Here is a 17,829-nt window from a genome sequence, read left to right on the forward strand (position 1 = left end):
TGCGTGGGGCGGATTTCAATTTTGGTGTGAAAACCCACGCTTCGAAAAATCGAAAAAAGTGCGAGTAACATCATATTTATGGCCAGCTGTTATTGTTTTGTTTCGCTGCCATTTTTGCCATCGTCAACGGCCAGAACGTGCTGCCAAAACTCCAACCTGCTAACATGTGTCTGCCTTATCGCTTATCATGCCCGTTTTTGTTGGCCTGTCCCACTAAAAGCCTAATTAGACAGTTGGCGGCACCGATAAAGGGGCCATCGATAAATTTGGCCATGGCCCATCTGAGATTTATGTGACATTTTCGCCTGGACTTGGGGCTCTGACTCCTGCGGGCTGGTAAGAAAATATTCTTAACTTGAAAAATGTGCCAGGATTAGGATAATGAATATGCTTGACCTGAACTAATTTTACCTAAGCTTTGTTATCTGTTAGGCTTTAAGTAGTCTCGAAACGGTTTAACAAGCACTATTTGTCAAAACATGAAAAAATTAATTGTAATATTATTATATTATTTATAAGCCAGCTGGCTTAATGACGATACAAAAAATAGGAAAAGGAAAATGGGAAAAATGGAAAAAGGGCAACGGTATCATGGGACATACATTCCACTCGTGATAAAAATTATCTGATTAATATGAGTAATGGCAGTAAGAGCACCATTGAGTTGGGTCGTCAAACTTGTAGTTAAACATAAAAGCATATTAAATGGTATCGTGCATATTATGTTAAAAGTTGTCGCCTTTTAATTAATAATATTTACATTACTTTAATATTAAGTAAATGTAATGTAAAGTAAAGTAAAATATATAGATAGAATGCGGCATATACATATTGTGCATAAAAAATCATCGGGATATAATAAATGGCGAAGCAATAACAGTTTAAAATTATCGAGTCGTCGGACGCAGCGATTCATGCATAATTGCACGGCCAATAAAACGTATGAAATGCCCGTTAAAATGTCAGCAACGATTATTGGCCTCCAGCCTCTTCGATAATTAAGCTGCGTGAGTGCTTGAATTAAAAGTAAATTGTTATGTTAAAGCCTTTTGGGCGACGCTGAAAGGCGGAGACGACAGATCATTAAAAATGTGGCTAGCGCAGCAGAAAGGAGCCTGCGAGTCCTGCGGCAGACAGCTCAGACAGTCGTCCTTGCAGAGGGATATGGACAGACTGGCAGTCAGCACATTAAAGGTAATCACAATATTTATGTGCGTTTAACGAGACACTCGGCAGGCGAAATGGTTGAAACAAATCATTGACAGCTGGCACAGCAGCCACACATTTGCGGTGCTCTTCATTGTGCCTATTTTTTTTAACTTTTTTTCGCCTCCATGTTTTAAGACATTTGTTTTTTCCTTTTATTGCTAAGGAATTTGCCACAATAAATCAGAAGTTTTTTCTTTTTTTGCCTAAGCTTAAGCTCCCACGAGTCAAGACGTAGGCACATTAAGTTGACAAAAAATGGCAGAAATAGCAAATTGAATGTGAATCGCGCAAATTATTTTTTGAAATATTTTATTAAATTCGCATTAGGAATTTAACATTTTTTTTAGCGATTTTGCAACAAGAGAAATGCTGTTCTAATCGGCTGTTTTTATGGCGCCATTTGTATTTAAATGTGGGCTATTGTTAAAACGCAATTAACAGCCATATGTTTTTTGCTGGTCATTTTGTTGAACTTTTTTTTTCCCAAAATTCGAACATTTTGTTTTGTTTGAGTTTCCTGTGTCAAATTAAGTGGCCACAGTAAAAAAACGCCCATTGCGTATACATTTAAAAGAATGTAAATCAGTGTGTACTTCTAACGAACTTTGAGTCTAGGCATTGTGACCCAATTTCTCAAACGATTTAACTTGAATAAATAAATTAGCTACATTTATCTGCATTCGGTTGAGCAGAACAACGAAACAGAATGTAGAAGATTCAATTAGGCATATTGGAGTGGCAGCAAATCAGTGGCACATTCAGCTGGAGATGATAAACTTTGGGCTGAAGTTTCCGGCAGCAGTGCAGCATACGAAAATAAATTCGTGTGGAAATGGAAAACCCGGGAAAAGTGATAGACAGTCTGTCTGCGTATCTTTACTGCAATCATGAAAGTATGTGTGGGCGTATTATAGACAACTTCCTGTTATTGCCGGCCCATCCCATGTCAGTCCCTCCCATTTTTTTTCTTCTTCGAACCATCGGCATGTAAAATTTGTGAAGTGTAAAGTAACCCCGAAAAGTCAACAAATCAATGGCGGAGTTTCATTTTTATTTTGGGTCCTCTTTTTATGTCTGTGAAACACGTAAAGTTGCGATTAGCCTGAAGTTCAATGGTAAATGGATACAAATAAATTGTGGTGCTTTCTTCCCTGATAAGAACGTGACGAATGGCAAATCATTGTCCCTTTTTAAGGTTTTCAGTTCCGTAGATGGATAGCTTTCGAAAAACTAATGTTTTCTTCGATAAAGTAGGGCGCGACTTAAAAAGAGAACTCTGATTTTTAAAGGGAAATTTTGTGCCCTGCTTTCATACAATTCTTACCCGGTTCTCTCTACGTGTTGATTTATGAAGTTTGCTTAAGCAGCTGCTAAAGTACAAATATAAAACCGAGAATATCATAATCAATGCATCAAAAATGTCAGTTGCTGGAAATTGAAACAAACCAAAGCTAGGAATGCGATTTGCAATTTTACACGCACGTATCTCTGTGCAAATATGTATCTTGGGGATGGAATGGGATGGGATGCGAATGGCGTTGGATTGGATTGGGCAAATAGAGCTCATACGTGATATGGCTGGCACTTCCATTGCATACATCTGGACTGGCTGTCTTGAGCTCGGATCGCTCCTGCTCCACCATTTGGCCTAATGTTTTTGACGTGAATGGGTTGGGATGCAAGTGAATACGGTCGTTTGGGAGCTGAAAGGGATTTCTGCTTCAATTCACACAATATCTTTTAAGGAGTACTCCAAGACAAACTTCACCTAACATATTTTTACACAGCAAACAAATAGTAAAAGCATTCAAAACTCCCTTTCTAACTAACTAATACCTTTGTTTGTTATTGAGTGATCCAAATGTTTTTATCCTAAAATTCAAATGTTAAATTTTTGGGAGCATACACCTTATACTTTTTTTCTCCGTGCAATGTTATTTATGCGCATTTTCCGGCCGTATTACCGCCACACAAGGACATGATTAGCCCTAGTCCTAAACTTATAAGCTCGTAAAATTGTGTAAAAGGAGACCCCGCATATGTCGGCCGGATTGCATGTCAACGCTGGCCACGGCCAAGTCAACAACTTCATAAATATGTCGAGCATGTGTAGCTCGGATGACTGGCCCCAACTCGACATCCCCGACCAGAACCAGAAAAGTTCTCCTCCTCGGATGGCGGGACCCTCTGGCAGAGATTTGTGCCACATCATCGCTCCTGGCTGACCATTTTTACGCTTCCGTCTAACAACAAAATGGCATTAAACGCAGATCAATCACAATCAACACCGCTGACCCACATATCCCCACAAAGATACATGACTTGTGGCTGTGGGGTAGGGGTTAGAGATTGATTTTGAGTCGGGAATTGAGTTGTCCATATGTACATACATACAAAAATAAGTTGTACAAGTATTCGGTTGAGTGTTGACTGCTCATAACTGACTTTCCACTGATACCACGATTCTTTTTTTGGGTAGCAAAGTTTTCTATTTACTCGACCTTCTGTGTGTTTTGTGCCTTGCTATTTCGCCAACTTCCGCACTTGCTGGTTCAACAAATGAAGCACAAAGGAACTTAAGTTTTTCTTTGCCAACAAGTGCACTTGTTCAACTTTATCTTGCCTTAATTTCTCTATTAATTGGCAAACACCATTAAAGCTCGGTTTCAGCCAACAGCCATGGTGGTTTCGCTTCTTTTTCCCAGTTGGCTGGTGTAACCGCCACTTTGAGAGAAATTGTCAACTATACATTTCGAAGTAAATTTAATTTTATGTCAAGTTGAGGGGACTTTGCCTTGGTTTATTCATGCACATCAGTCTGACTTACTTTCTATAACTCACAACTGTAGTTGAGGTCTTTTCAGGTTGAAGTACATTTATTTGTACAGCTTGCGGACATTCTCGGCAATTTAAATGGGTCAAAACGTATCTGACAAAGTTATTTTCCTATGCATAGCTGTGGTAATTATCCTCAGAAGAACTTTTGTAAATTTAATGGAGTGCTTTATTTTCCTGCTTTCTACTTTACAGCGCAGGCTTTCGTTTTTAATTGAAAATAATTAGTTTTCTGTTTTCCTGTATTGTTTATTTTAACTCAATTTTATATACCTGTCGTATATTCAATTAATTTGAGCAATGTTTAATTAAAGCAAGAACTCTAAAAGCGATTTGACATTTCTGGATAAATCTTCACAGTTGGTTGATATTAATTAAAAATTGCTGAAAGTTCACAGTTTTTGTATGTTATTCAAGCATTTTTGTTGCCTTGGCCACCACAAGTTACATACATAAGCTGACATTAAATTTTATAATCCGTTTTTCATTATAATTTGAATTTTAATAATGTAAGCTTCAGCAGTTTGTTTCATATTTTTCCACGTAAAACCCGAAGATTTGTTGTGCTTTGGCAAACAATTTGTTATATTTTTGATCGTATTACGACTAGAATATTTTGATAGCTGCTTAATCCGCCAAAAAAACTGAAATTCAATTTAATAAGCTTGCACCCACAATAAAGAGGATTTTAACGGATTCCCAAAATGATAGCATACATAGCAAGCTCGTGTAATAAACTTCAAATAATTCATAACGAATTTTCTAATAATGCCACTGCCAAATTAAAATGAAATGCCTACTAACAATTTTAATTACATAAAGTTCAGCTGTCAAGTGGTAAATATTTCCCAGAACAGTTGCTGCAAACTAAGTGTTAAAAGTAAGTGAGAGGGTCATGACAGCAGGGCTATTAATTTGAAATGAAATTCCAACCACTATTCCGATCAATTAGCTAACGTGATGTTTGCATTGCTGGTACAAAATGAACAATTTTACGAAAAGCGAGTTTGAAATCCTGGTGTAACGAGCATAATTGAGTCGCATTCGCAAATTGAAATCCAGGCGAGCAAATTAATTGGCGAGCTTAGCATGAGTTCGCATTCAAATGCTAAGATTAATCACTGTCAACTAAATGCGAACGAATATATAAATTGAATAGATACTTAAGCGCTAAGAGGGCGACATGGACACGGAGTCCAAGGCATGGCGCTTAGTAATTGCGCAATCGCGGCGCGATACTCACTCAAACTACTTGCCGTGGCATAAATTGCAATTGCAATTGCAATTCCAATTGAATATTGTGCACTCGAAATGGAAATTGAAATTACACTTTGAATTCAAATTGCAACCTGGGTTCGGTGTTAAGAAATGTGTTAAACAAGCGGCACTGTCAATTGGCCAGCGATTTCACTGCAGGCGATTGACTTCGATGAGCTTCGTTTAGCCGGACAATCTTGTCTTACAAGCGAGTATCTCGAGATCCACACACGCGTTGACTTGATTTCTATGCAAAACTAATTGTTACACGTTTGGGTATTTGTTTTTGGTTTTATGTATTTTTCATATAATTTTGTAGAATATTTTTTTTTTTAATTATTTTAAAACAGTTCAGTTTTATTTTGAGCTCCTTTCGTTGTTGACAATTTTTACGCACTCGCCAACGCGATTTTTGCCACGCGGCGCGTTAACAGATTTCGCGTCTGGTTCAAACAAAATTTCGCATTGAACTGAATTTCTGTGTGTGGCATCGTCGTGCGGATTTTCCTGTTTGGGCTGCTGCTGCTGCGGCTTCTGATGTTGCTGCGGCCAGTGTTGCTGCTGCCGCTGTTGCTGCTGCGCCGACGATGGCAACACGAAGGCACACGACAAGTGACCTGCCTGATTTCACCCCACATTTTCATTTTCAGTTAGCCGGCTAACCAACAGCTGTTCTTTGTTTATGTTGCTGCCGGCTAACAAGAGCTTATTGTTGAGCAACATTTCGCGGGTTGCGAGCTTTCTTATCACACGCGCTGATAAGCTGGATACCAGTTAAGCCTATGCAAAACAAGACACAAATATATTACTTTAAATTGCATCGTACCTATTAAAAGCATTGCACTCTACTGCAAAATGCATCGAATTGTTTATGACTTTAATTGATACCAGTGAAGTGAGGCAACAAAAAAAATCTGCTGACCCAAATACCAACAAAATTGTATTTTCAGTTCATTCAGTTTTCTGCGAACAGGCAAAATACAGAAAAAAAAGGGAAACACGTACCCCACTGATCTTCAGTGCGTATAAAAAATGGGCAACATAAAGAAATGCTGCGTTCTGAATTCGTGACAAAAAGCCATCAAAATTCAGAAAACAATCATCAACAATCAAAGTCGAGGCGGTAATTTTTTATTAAAAGCCGAAACAAAACAAAGCGACAGCAGCTGCATTTATGAGCCACTCGATTCGAATCGCAAAAATTTGTTCGAAACTTTGGCAGCATCGCATAAATAAGCAAATTTATTTGTATGATATCTGTAGCGGCAATTTATTTCGTTGTAGCATTTATTTATTGTGAACATTTTGTCATAAAGCACACGGCCCAGAAAGACTGAGAACAGTAGGAAATTCTCGCTCGTCATGTTCGTCTGTCAGCGGGGATACTTATAAATAAATAAACAGCAATAAATAGCTCTTAAATTAAGCAAATAAATAGGCATACAATTATTTACTCTCCGGTCGTATTTATATATGTACTTTTTAATATAAATACAATCGGGAAAGATGATATTCGATAGCTGGATGCTCTTTATGGATACAAATAAACTTATTTAATGCTATTTTAACTGTTATCTGCCTCAATTATAATATTCTTTACGACTTCTTTCCCTCGTTTAAGAAGAAATGCTGCTCAGTTTAATCATTACTGATTAAATTTAAGAAAAAATGCGCTCTGCTTTGAAATTCTCATTAAATGTTTTGCCATCAAACCAAAAATAGATACCTAAAATCGTGCAAGTGACGTACTATGGGTGGGCAGTGGCAAAGTGTTCGGAAAATCATGAAAAGTCTTGAGGATCTTGTTGACAGGCGGCAAATTTATGCGTGAGAGAAATGCTGCAACACTCACTTGCCTTTTAATTGACTCGGCCTGCAATTAAAAATAAAGAACTGCCAGTGCAAACATTTCGTATTTCATGTGCCTTACGAAAGCTGTACAATTTGTGGTCACCATTTGGATGATTTATCTGCGCCGCGGGGCGACTTTTTTGGGTGATAAATTTCTTGGAAATGTCTCCGCCTTAAGCAATTCTAATGCCGAGTCCCATTCAAATTTATCGTTCCGCATAATGCTAATGACTAATATTAATTTTGGAATGGCTCACGTTTTGCGTGCCACAATGTAAAACTGTAAGTCAGTTGGCATTTTGCAGATAATCAGTGGCATAGAATCAGTGGCCAATCAAGTCAGTTTGGACGGAACAACTAATAATGGTGATTATTTTTTGTATCACCATGACAATGTCAACGTGAACGTCATTCAGATGGGACTCACAGGCTTAATGGCAGCTTCTCTGCGCATTTGCAACAAATAAAGCCTGTCTGACCTTTGTTGCTTCCTCGAATGTTGCAATATTTATGCGCACACATGCAGAGGACGGAAATTCAAGGCTCAACTGCAGGCCAGGATCTTAAATTATAGTCAACTGTCGTCGGCCGTTCATGGTTCATTTATATTTATGACCAGGGTACACACAAAACGAATTAAATGAGCTGTTCTTGGGTTCGTTTAGGGGAAGGGGACAAGAAAAGGGTGTGCATTAAATGAAAATTATTCCCACAGATATCATCTCGTTCCTAATAGCATACGCATGCAACAGATTGTCAACAAAATGATTTGCTTGCGGAAAGGGGAGAAGGCCTCCTGCAGTGGGACGCAGCACACGCGTCGTATGCGCAATTCGCATAATGAGGACATGAGACAAGGCGTTGGGATGGGCATCTTGGGTTTTCCGTTTCAAGGCACCGTCCCCACGGACAGATGACCCAATTTTTTAAGGGTCCTTCAGCACTTTATTGAGCGCCTTTCTAAATCCCTTTCGCTTTGCATTCCCTTTATGTCTTAAGTGTCTGTAACCTGAGGCTAAGCGGTCTATTTTCAGCAGTCCAGACATGGCCTTAAAGCTAGTTGCCTACTTAAGGATTCCTCCAGCGTGGCCATGCCACGCATTCGAATCATTCGCCTTGGATACACGGCAGCCCGAGGAGGTTCAAAGGTAAATAATCGGATAAATATTTGTAATAATTTCTTGAACGATGAACCACTTCCAAGCGAACAGCAAGTGGCATCCAAAACCACTTTCGCACTCACAATCAGATGCAGCTCATTAGCATTTGATTTGGCGTCGAACCGAAGAAATATTTCCGGCAAAGCGGGCAAACATTGAACCTTTGCTCTGTGTCATTGCCATTTGCGGTTAGTTGAGCGGCAAAAGGTAAACAAATTTACGGGGAAAACTCCCTCACCACCTGTGGTTTGAATAATGAAGAGGTGTTTGAGGTGTGAAAATAAATTTGGTAGCAAGCGAAGCGCTGGAGTGAGTAATCAATATGAATGCGATTTGGGTGCAGAGATCTATCATTCCGCGGTAAGTATATATATACACTCTATCCTCTTCGTATAAGGAAGTGAATCAAATGTGATGGTTCCGATTATTTTGATACATACAGAATACTACGGAAATTTATCAAGAACACAAGGTCTTAGTTTATTCAAACGATTTACTACTAAGCTGGGGTCGAGTAAAAAAACAAGTACATATTTTTCGAATCTATCTGTCCAGTAGGCTGGGGTTATAACATTCAGTATTTTTCTATACGCCTCATTCATTTTAGCTAAATCATCCAAAGAACATAAATAGATGTAAAATATATCAAATACAGTTTATACATTATTGTGCTTTTGCGTTTATTGGTACAACTCGAGGCCAACGAAAGTTTGTTTCGGTGAGTAAAGAGCCTTTGGATGAAGATGGTGCGCCCAATTCGTCGCAAGGGAATCGAGGAGGTCTACGGTTCCAAAATGGATACCTTGCATCCGGTAAAGTCGGTGGCCATATCCCATGCAGGTGTGAATAAGAAAACAGCAAGGACTGAGAGATCGGGTCCAGGCGGTGCAACTGGCGGTGGAGGAACCATTAGCTCCCGACAAGTCGATGCTCGCACTCAGCGCAGTTTTGTCACCGAAAATGATTACTACATCACCACCAATCTGCCGTTAACGGCGGCCAATCTGCGAAATGCCCCCGGTTCGATGGCTCAGCCATCAATATCGCAAATGATTCCCGGCCATGTCCAGCCATCTCCATACAACGCCATGCCCTCGAGGCGAAACCAAATGGCCAACAAGGCCAGTGCCCGTCAGGCGCCGATGAACAAGGTGCCGCATTTTAGCCCAACCGAGGGCACGGTGAACCCTAATGGCTATGGCATGTCCAAGTCGAAGGAGACATACCGAATGAAGCACCGCGAAAAGGGCAATACCCAGAGGAACGACTATCCAATGGATGACAACGACGACTTCTCCGAAAAGGAAATAATGGTGCCCCAGCAGGGAAATATGGGAAACATGCGCCGGCACAATCAGCACTCTCATGCACATCAAATGCAAATGCAGTTGCAATCCGGAGCAATGCAGCATCCGCCGCAGCACCAGCTGCACCAGCAGCAGCAGATGACTACTCACCACCACCTCAAGCAGCAGCAACAGCAGCGCCTCCAGCATTCGCAACCGCATCAGCATCAGCATCCGCATCCACATCAGAAGCAGATGCGTGGGCGACAGCCTGTTCCGGCGAGCAAGGTGCACGTGAGTACCGCTGATGACGATGAAGATAAGGAGGACGATCCTGAGGAGTTCTTTGACCTGATCCGCCAGACTGTCAAAACGGCCGTTGGCGTGAGTTTCGCCATAAGTTCTTAATATGATTAGTTAATACATTATGCACTTTCTTTAGAACACCATATCCGATGCTCTGGCAAAGAACTTTCGCGATCTGAGCCACAAAATCGAAAGGTTCTCGGGCGAACTGAAGCAGACAAACGCTAACCTGGATAAGTTGCAGGAACAAGTCACTAGCAGTGAGTTCTATTTACTTTTAGTAATTATAATATCTAACTATTTTTTGGCATCTGCAGAGGTAATTTACTTCGGTGAGGAAAACTCGCGACACTTTCGGTACTTGTGCATGAAATCCGAGTACGATAAAATGTTTTACCAGCATCAATCGCTGATGAATGGAAAGCCAACTCAGGAAATGCTGAGCCTTTCGAAGGCGAACTTAGAAGAAGCGGCCTCAGTCAGTCAGAATCTGGCACGGAAGCCGTCGCATAGTTTAAAACAACAACCAGGAAAAGTGATTAGGAACCAAATCAAAATGCCTGTTAGCGCAAAAAAAGACCATAACGAGTCCCTGATGAACTCCTGTGCCTATCGTAGCATCTCCAAAGCTCAGCAGCCAGTTCATGCTCCACAAAAGTCGTCATCGGACCAAAGTTTGGTTGTAAAATCATCTGATGTGGGCGTGCTAGAAGCCCTGGATCAAATTCAGCGCTACTGCAATCAGGTGAAACTTAAGGATATGAATGGTCAGATGCCGGCTGAACTGCCCAATCTCGAGGACATCTTGATACCCAAGAATAATTCAAGCGGTGGACTTTGTGAGCCAGCAGCCATGAGCTCTAGGACCCTCGCAGGCTGTCAGAAAAATAAAAAGGTTGACGACGCACAGATGGAAACGCCCATTGATAGTACGGATGAGACCTACACCGAAGTGGATGACTTCCAGCTCTCCTCGGACACCTCGACCTGCAGCGAGGACGATGACTGCGGCATCAAGTATCCAAGTGGAGCAACCACGAGCCGGCCCAACCGCAAATTAAATCGTAGGGTAGCCAACCAAGGCGCCGGAGATGGTCAGTAAGGCCACTGGAGTGAAGATAAGGAGCATTTAAACTGAAGGGTAACCCTTTCCTAGATATCGCCTTAATACTTATTTAAATATTACTTTTGGAATGACCTAAATTATTTCTGATAATGTAAAACAAAAAAAAAAATTGGATCATATGTTTCGACAAATTAACTATAACTTATCGTACCTGGCGTACATGTATTCATTTCATTCACCTTTAGGATCACAATTAAACGATGTTCAAAATTTAAAACTGGCTTTCATATTCTTACTTATGTTATGTGAACAGCTTACATTGAGCATAAAACTGACCTATTTGGCCCTTGGCAATCCCAATTCCCGCTTAGTAATGCCCATTGGTGTCACTAATAACTGCATATTATATTGACTGCAAAGCAAGAACCAACTGAGCTGGCCAAAACAAGGCATCACCCCCATCCGGCAACCGGGTAAAACTGAGTCGAGTGGAAAATAAGGCCTAAGACCACCCCCACTAGCCCTAACCTGCAGCTGCATTTTTATGGGCTTACGAGCGCCGCGGCTCTGGCAGTTCTTCCGCGAGTTCAGTTGGCCAAAACAGTTTAAACGTGGACGTGGTCCGTCGGTGACATATTGGTGCGTCTATTCAAATTGAAATGAATATTTAAATAAAATCCACAAAAGCTAAATAAGGCCATTAAGTGAAACTAAAATTACTTCTCGGGCAATTAAAGTTAAGCCGCTAGAGGAATAGAGCTCTATATCAAGATTATGCAACGCGGCCAAATGAAAATGCTTACTTTTCAACTGATGTTGCGTTTGACGTGAATTAAAAGTGTTATGCAAAGCCCCAAAACCCGGAAAAGCGCCCTACGAATGTCAAAGCCCAAGGCCCGAGTGTCGGTTCTATTTTCAAGGATATTCCACTGAACAGTTTGCATTGGATAGCCATAAAATAAAATAAAACATTTTGATAAACCAAAGAGGATAGCAAACATTGTGCAAGCTAGCACAAGTGGCCGAAATTGCAATTACTGATCGGCACCTTTGACAGGCCACCACCCTTTTCCACCCTGAAACCCGAAACCCTTTTGCCCAGCAAGTTGGCTAATTGCAATGACCAATATTTGAACTGCCTTCGGGGTGTACATATTTATTTTTATAATTATGGGAAATTGTACACTCGACGTGGAAAGCACTCAATTTCGTGAGTGACTGTTTGAGCCAATAACCATAACAACCAGCGAGTGCCGGGCCTAAGCCAAGTTAGTCAAAACAAAACGGCCAAAACAGGTGCAAAACATTGCCACATCAGTGTTCCGCCTTCGGTTTTCCAGGGGGTGGGTTCCAAAAGGGAAAAACTAAAATAAAATAAACTGAAATAGAGACCAAAAAATCGAATAGAACATAATTGCATTGTGCGGGCAACTGCAATGCTGCACCCGTTAACACAGGGGCTCACCAAATCAAATTGGTTGTTCGTGGGCCAACAATAAATAAATATATGTACGGTTTGAGTGCTGCGTACATCACTGGACAAATATAAAACGAGAAACGTTTAATTGACCCTAAAATCACTGAGGCGTTCAATTTGTGTTCCCTTGTTTTTTTTTTGCCAATGGCTGTTACCAAAACTATTGTGGCTCTGACTGTCAGTGGGTCCAGTGCGTGAATATGTGTACTAAGTGTGTGCAGTGCCATAAATTCCAGAATTCGGCTTCCGCAAAAAACCTCTATTGATTTTCCCGAAGTGAGAGAATATGCGAAACAGAAATTTTTTCCACCGTATTACTTTGCACTGATAGTGGGGGAAATCACGAAGAAACAGACATGGGAAAGTGGAAACTGTGCCAAGCCAACAAAGTCTGTGTTAGTGTGACAATTTTTAATGCGATTAAAGTGCAGCACTCTCCACGCAGTCGGCAAAATGGTTGAAGTGGCCGGCAAAAAATAAAGAATTAAACTGCAAAGTGGCTAATATCCAACTTACCATTTTCTTTCTTCCCTCTAGCTACCAAAAATAAAATAAAATGATATCGATTATCAGTACATGTTGAAGGAAAGACTGCTGCATTGCTTAATTATCAACGGACATTTTTTGTATTTAATTGAAAAGCCTTTAAAACTTTAGAAATGAAGGTCACGGACGCTTTGCAATCTGGACGGAGAAAGCCATTACCAGTGGGTGAGTGCTCAGTAAATGTCGTAAGGCAGAAGTGAAGTGCAATGGAATGAATGGCAACTTGAGGGGATTTCTCGTTCCGGGAATATTTCAAGACCTGTATTTTTCTCAAAATGCCATTCAAGCTTGAGTTAGTGTAGAGAATTCCATTGCAAATATGGTTCAACTGAATTCTTTATTGAGTAATTCAATCAATTAACCAGTCAATCGACTTGGCTTTCAACAAGCCACCAAGTTAACCAATACAAAGGTACATTAGATTAAAGTACGACGATATTTTCCATCTTATACGAATATGATTTAATTCATTGTTCTCCTCCACAGCTCTTCTATGCATCCTAGTCACTGTGTTCTGCATCTTGGAGTGCCATGGAGCAGAGGTGACATCACCCACTAAGAAGTCCGCTCCCCTTCGAATAACAAAACCACAGCCCACAAGTCAGCAGGCCAAGCCCATCAGTATTACCACAAGGGCCACAACCACGGTGGCTTCAACCACCGATGATGAAGTCTCCAGCTCCGTCGATGGTCAGCTGGCCCCGCTCATCTCATCCACATCCGAGGGACCCAGCAGTGGAACAACTGCCAGCTTAGTGCCGGAAATATGTCTCAATGGTCTGCAGTTGACGGTCAACAGTGCGGATGAGGGAACGGTAATACGGAAGCAGGAGGAGTTTGTCAAGATACTCGAAGGAGATGTGGTGCTCAGTGTCCTGACCAAGGACCCCGACTCCGCGTTGTTCGTAATCAATCGTGTGAACCAGGCGAATCTTATAAAGGCAGACTTTGAAATTGGTTTGTAAAAGTCCACTGTTTATATGCACCTAAATCAAATCCTACTTATTGAATTCCAGGAATTCGCGCCATCAGCATCGACAACGCCAGCTTGGCCGAGAACCTGCTCATCCAAGAAGTTCAGTTTCTGCAGCAGTGCACGACGTACTCGATGGGCATATTCGTGGACTGGGAGCTGTACAAACAACTGGAGTCTGTTATCAAGGACTTGGAATACAATATCTGGCCAATACCGGGAACGCGGGCGCACCTCTTTCCCAAAGTTGCGCACTTGCTGCATCAAATGCCTTGGGGCGAAAAAATCGCATCCGTGGAAATAGCAACCGAAACGCTGGAGATGTACAATGAATTCATGGAAGCCGCTCGCCAGGAGCACATGTGCCTCATGCACTTCAAGAGTGACGAGAATGTTTACATAATGTTTGGCAATAAGCTAGCTAGTCACTTCAAGGAAAACGGCACTCTGTTTTCCGTGCCCACCGATAGAACGGACGATGAATTTCTGGCAGGTGGGTAGTAACTACAACGAACAGGATTACTAAAGTTGTTGGTTCTTTTGATTTATTGTTTAATTTAAAGATTAAGATTACTTTCTCATTAATTTCTACTTTTCTTTTTAGACTTACCAAACAGAGCTTTTGTTCTGATGGAAAACGAAATCGACCTGAGCACTGCCGTTGAATTGGACGCCACGCCCACCGCTCTGGACGAGATCCTGATCGGGAAGAGTGTGTTACCATCGCGAGTCCTGAGCTTTGCCGGCTCCATAATCGACCTGATGAACTGGCTGCGCGGATCCCTGTCCAAGCACTGTAAGCGTGGTGAGGAGCACGACTTGTATGTCCTCGAGAGCTGCTTCAACTTCCTGAACTTCATCGAGGACTGGCGGACATCGGAGTACCGACAAGCCCATGATACGGCTGAGATCCTATCGCTGCTGCTGATGCGCAAGTTGGGCACCGCCATGAACTTTCAGATGTACCAGAAGAAAGTGCTGACGCTGGACAAGATCACGGGTGAATCGCGTACCGAACTGCGCGAGATTGCGTCGCAGAACTTTGTGACCAATGTGACCACGTACTATCACTATAATCGGGACAATCACACCAGTTTGGAGCTGAAGACCAAGTTCGGTCAGGTGTTCAACTGCCAGTACAGCGCTGGTGACAATAGGCGGTATCCGTTCCTGTTCGATGGCGAATCCGTGATGTTCTGGCGCATCAAGATGGACACATGGGTGGCAACTGGGCTGACGGCTGCTATCCTGGGCCTGATAGCCACGCTGGCCATCTTGGTGTTCATTGTGGTGCGCATCTCGTTGGGCGACGTCTTCGAGGGAAATCCCGCCACCTCGATTCTCCTTCTACTCTCCCTCATCTTGGTCTTTTGCTCCTTTGTGCCCTTTTCGATTGAATACGTGGGTGAGCAGCGCAATTCGCATGTGACCTTCGAGGATGCCCAGACTCTGAATACCCTGTGCGCAGTGAGGGTGTTCATCATGACTCTGGTCTACTGTTTTGTTTTTTCCCTGCTCCTATGTCGCGCGGTGATGTTGGCTTCTATTGGCTCCGAAGGTGGCTTCCTATCCCATGTGAATGGATATATCCAGGCAGTGATTTGCGCCTTTAGTGTTGTGGCCCAAGTGGGCATGTCCGTGCAACTTCTGGTGGTGATGCACGTCGCCTCGGAGACTGTGTCCTGTGAGAATATTTACTATGGTCGATGGTTGTGGGGCCTGTTGGCCTACGACTTTGCTCTATTGTGCTGTGTGGGCGCCTTGATACCCTCTATATACAGATCCCAACGAAACTATCGCGAGGGAATACTGATTGTCATTGGATCGGTACTAATCATGGTGATTTGGGTGGCCTGGATAGCGTTATCCTTATTCGGGGACGAGTGGAGGGATGCGGCAATTCCATTGGGACTGCAGGCCTCTGGTTGGGCGGTACTGGTGGGCATCCTGATACCGCGCACCTTCCTCATCGTAAGAGGCATCGAACGGTCGGATATTGCGCAAGCTCTGCCTTCACTTACTTCTCTGGCCTTTGCCCAGAACAATCAATACTCCTCGGAACAGGTGGGTTCCTAGAAAATTAGCAAGAAACTTTTCTGATTAACTTAAAAATCTATTCTTACAGAGTGTTTACGAGTGCGTGAATCCCGCCATGCGCCACTGTTCCCAGGATGAGGTGAACCACCAGTCGCCTAGTGAGATTCCCACGTTACCCCTTCGAGGAGGTGGCCCACGTCGCCAGCAGTTCTTCGCCAATCTCCGCCAGGCCAATGCCAACATCAATCCACAACGTCCTCCACCTCGACCCCAGCAGAGTCCCTCCCGATCCTCAGTGTCCTCGCTGCCGCCCTCGCCCGATCACAACAAGATCACCCGTTTCTAGCCCACGAGTGTACAATTTGGCACTTCTAGTCAACGCTCCCAGTACGTGAATTCAGCTAGGAACTGTCCAACATTTTGAATCACTGACGAACCAAGAACTTATTGAAGTTGATAAAATAAATACTAAATCGATACAAATTAATATAATGACAAGAACTTTTTTCGGCCCCCATTCTGAAGTGAGCCGCTCCTGTAACTTTTTCATCGCAATTGGTATTTTTATCAGAACGGTTTGTGCGCCTGCTAAGTGAAAGCTGCGAAAGCTCAGCGGCTTTCTCCTCTTGCTCCTGCTTAATCGGGCTATAACTCTAATTGGCTGCGCAAACACGTGACAGGGCAAACAGCGAAAGCTAGACGAGCCGTAGGAAAAATCATCTAAGGCGAAACAACGACGGCAATCACAGGACCCGATATCCTTGTGCGTCACGCGACATTGGACTCCCATTTGTTTGGCCTTGGAGGAGTGGGTGTTGGGAAGGGGGCCCCAGGAGGACGCTGACGTCAGGGTGACACTGGCCGGGGCAAGAACATTGACCATGGTACATGGACAAATGCGCAACAAGATATGCTATCAAGCCGCCACAAAGGCCGGCAAAAAAGCGAGGTTGCCACAAACTACCGACTACACGCGACCATTTCAAATGGCGCCGACTTTGCTGACAATGCCACGCGCAAAGCATTAGAGGGTTAAGGTTGGTGGCAGGTGTGAGGTAGATCCTGTAGGGATCCAGGCCAACCTCAATAAAGTTATGCTTTACCATGTAATCTCGCCCGAAATCCCCCCCGAAAAATCCTCACAATCTGTGGTTTGTGGATGGCATACTTTTTGGGGCATCGCGAAAAGCGCTTTGTTTTCCGCGCTTTTCCCTACACTGGCCGCTGGCATAATTTGCACTTCATTTGCCGACACACAAAAAGGAAATGTCTTGGCCTGCCAAGGACAGGGACTGGGATAAGGATAAGGATTCGCTCGTGGGCGGCTTGCTCTGATTGCCGGGCGGCGATAGTACTGAGAAATGAGTTTTCCCCGTTGCCATTTTCCTGTTTATTTTCGTATGGCCGCCATGTTCTTGCGTCCTTGCGTATGCTTTGGCATAATTTTCAGCACAGTTTTCGTAATTAAATTTTGTGCTTCTGCGCGAGATTAGAGAAGAAATATGTAAATGGACGGGAACTTCTGCGGCACCGCAGATCCTTGCAACCGCCTCCCATAATTGGCCATGTTGAGCAGCGCCTAATCTTGGATTCTGGCTGGAGCGTGTGTGACACTTGACTGTCAAAAGCTGTGCTACGTGACATTATTAGCAATGCAGTCCCGCCGCAATTCAGCTCGTCCTTCCCAGTTTGGCGTGCTGCCGGCTACGCAGCGGTCCACGGGGCGTATGATTTATGACTATGACAGAACTAATGATGCCACATTCGTTAGATGGCAGGCGTGCGCCCAAAGGCAAAAAAACATCGAATGGTACATGGACATCTAT

The 17,829-nt window shown here is 42.9% G+C and overlaps 3 protein-coding genes across 3 annotated transcripts in view; 2 read left to right on the top strand and 1 right to left on the bottom strand.

Annotated features, from left to right (window-relative positions):
• Positions 1–6,079, bottom strand: part of LOC6729689 (cardioacceleratory peptide receptor) — a 33,088-nt gene extending 27,009 nt beyond the window's left edge. Inside the window, exon 1 of the mRNA XM_016174662.3 lies at positions 5,288–6,079. The gene's annotated coding sequence lies outside the window, so the exon portion shown is untranslated. The remainder of the gene's footprint in view (positions 1–5,287) is intronic.
• Positions 6,080–8,891: 2,812 nt separating this feature from the next.
• Positions 8,892–11,247, top strand: LOC6729692 (basic-leucine zipper transcription factor A). The gene is made up of 3 exons (XM_016177560.3): positions 8,892–9,982; positions 10,041–10,164; positions 10,222–11,247. Exons 1-3 carry the CDS (start codon positions 9,050–9,052, stop codon positions 11,004–11,006), a joined length of 1,842 nt encoding a protein of 613 aa, XP_016036357.1. The 5' UTR covers positions 8,892–9,049; the 3' UTR covers positions 11,007–11,247.
• A 270-nt stretch (positions 11,248–11,517) lies between these two features.
• On the top strand, positions 11,518–16,490 carry LOC6729693 (protein bride of sevenless). Its single transcript, XM_016177561.3, has 6 exons — positions 11,518–11,609; positions 12,985–13,158; positions 13,480–13,950; positions 14,010–14,459; positions 14,571–16,030; positions 16,092–16,490. Exons 2-6 carry the CDS (start codon positions 13,107–13,109, stop codon positions 16,347–16,349), a joined length of 2,691 nt encoding a protein of 896 aa, XP_016036358.1. The 5' UTR covers positions 11,518–11,609; positions 12,985–13,106; the 3' UTR covers positions 16,350–16,490.
• The last annotated feature ends 1,339 nt before the right edge of the window (positions 16,491–17,829 follow it).

Source organism: Drosophila simulans, chromosome 3R, assembly GCF_016746395.2.
Source record: "Drosophila simulans strain w501 chromosome 3R, Prin_Dsim_3.1, whole genome shotgun sequence".
In the NCBI taxonomy this organism is placed as follows: Eukaryota; Metazoa; Arthropoda; class Insecta; order Diptera; family Drosophilidae; genus Drosophila; species Drosophila simulans.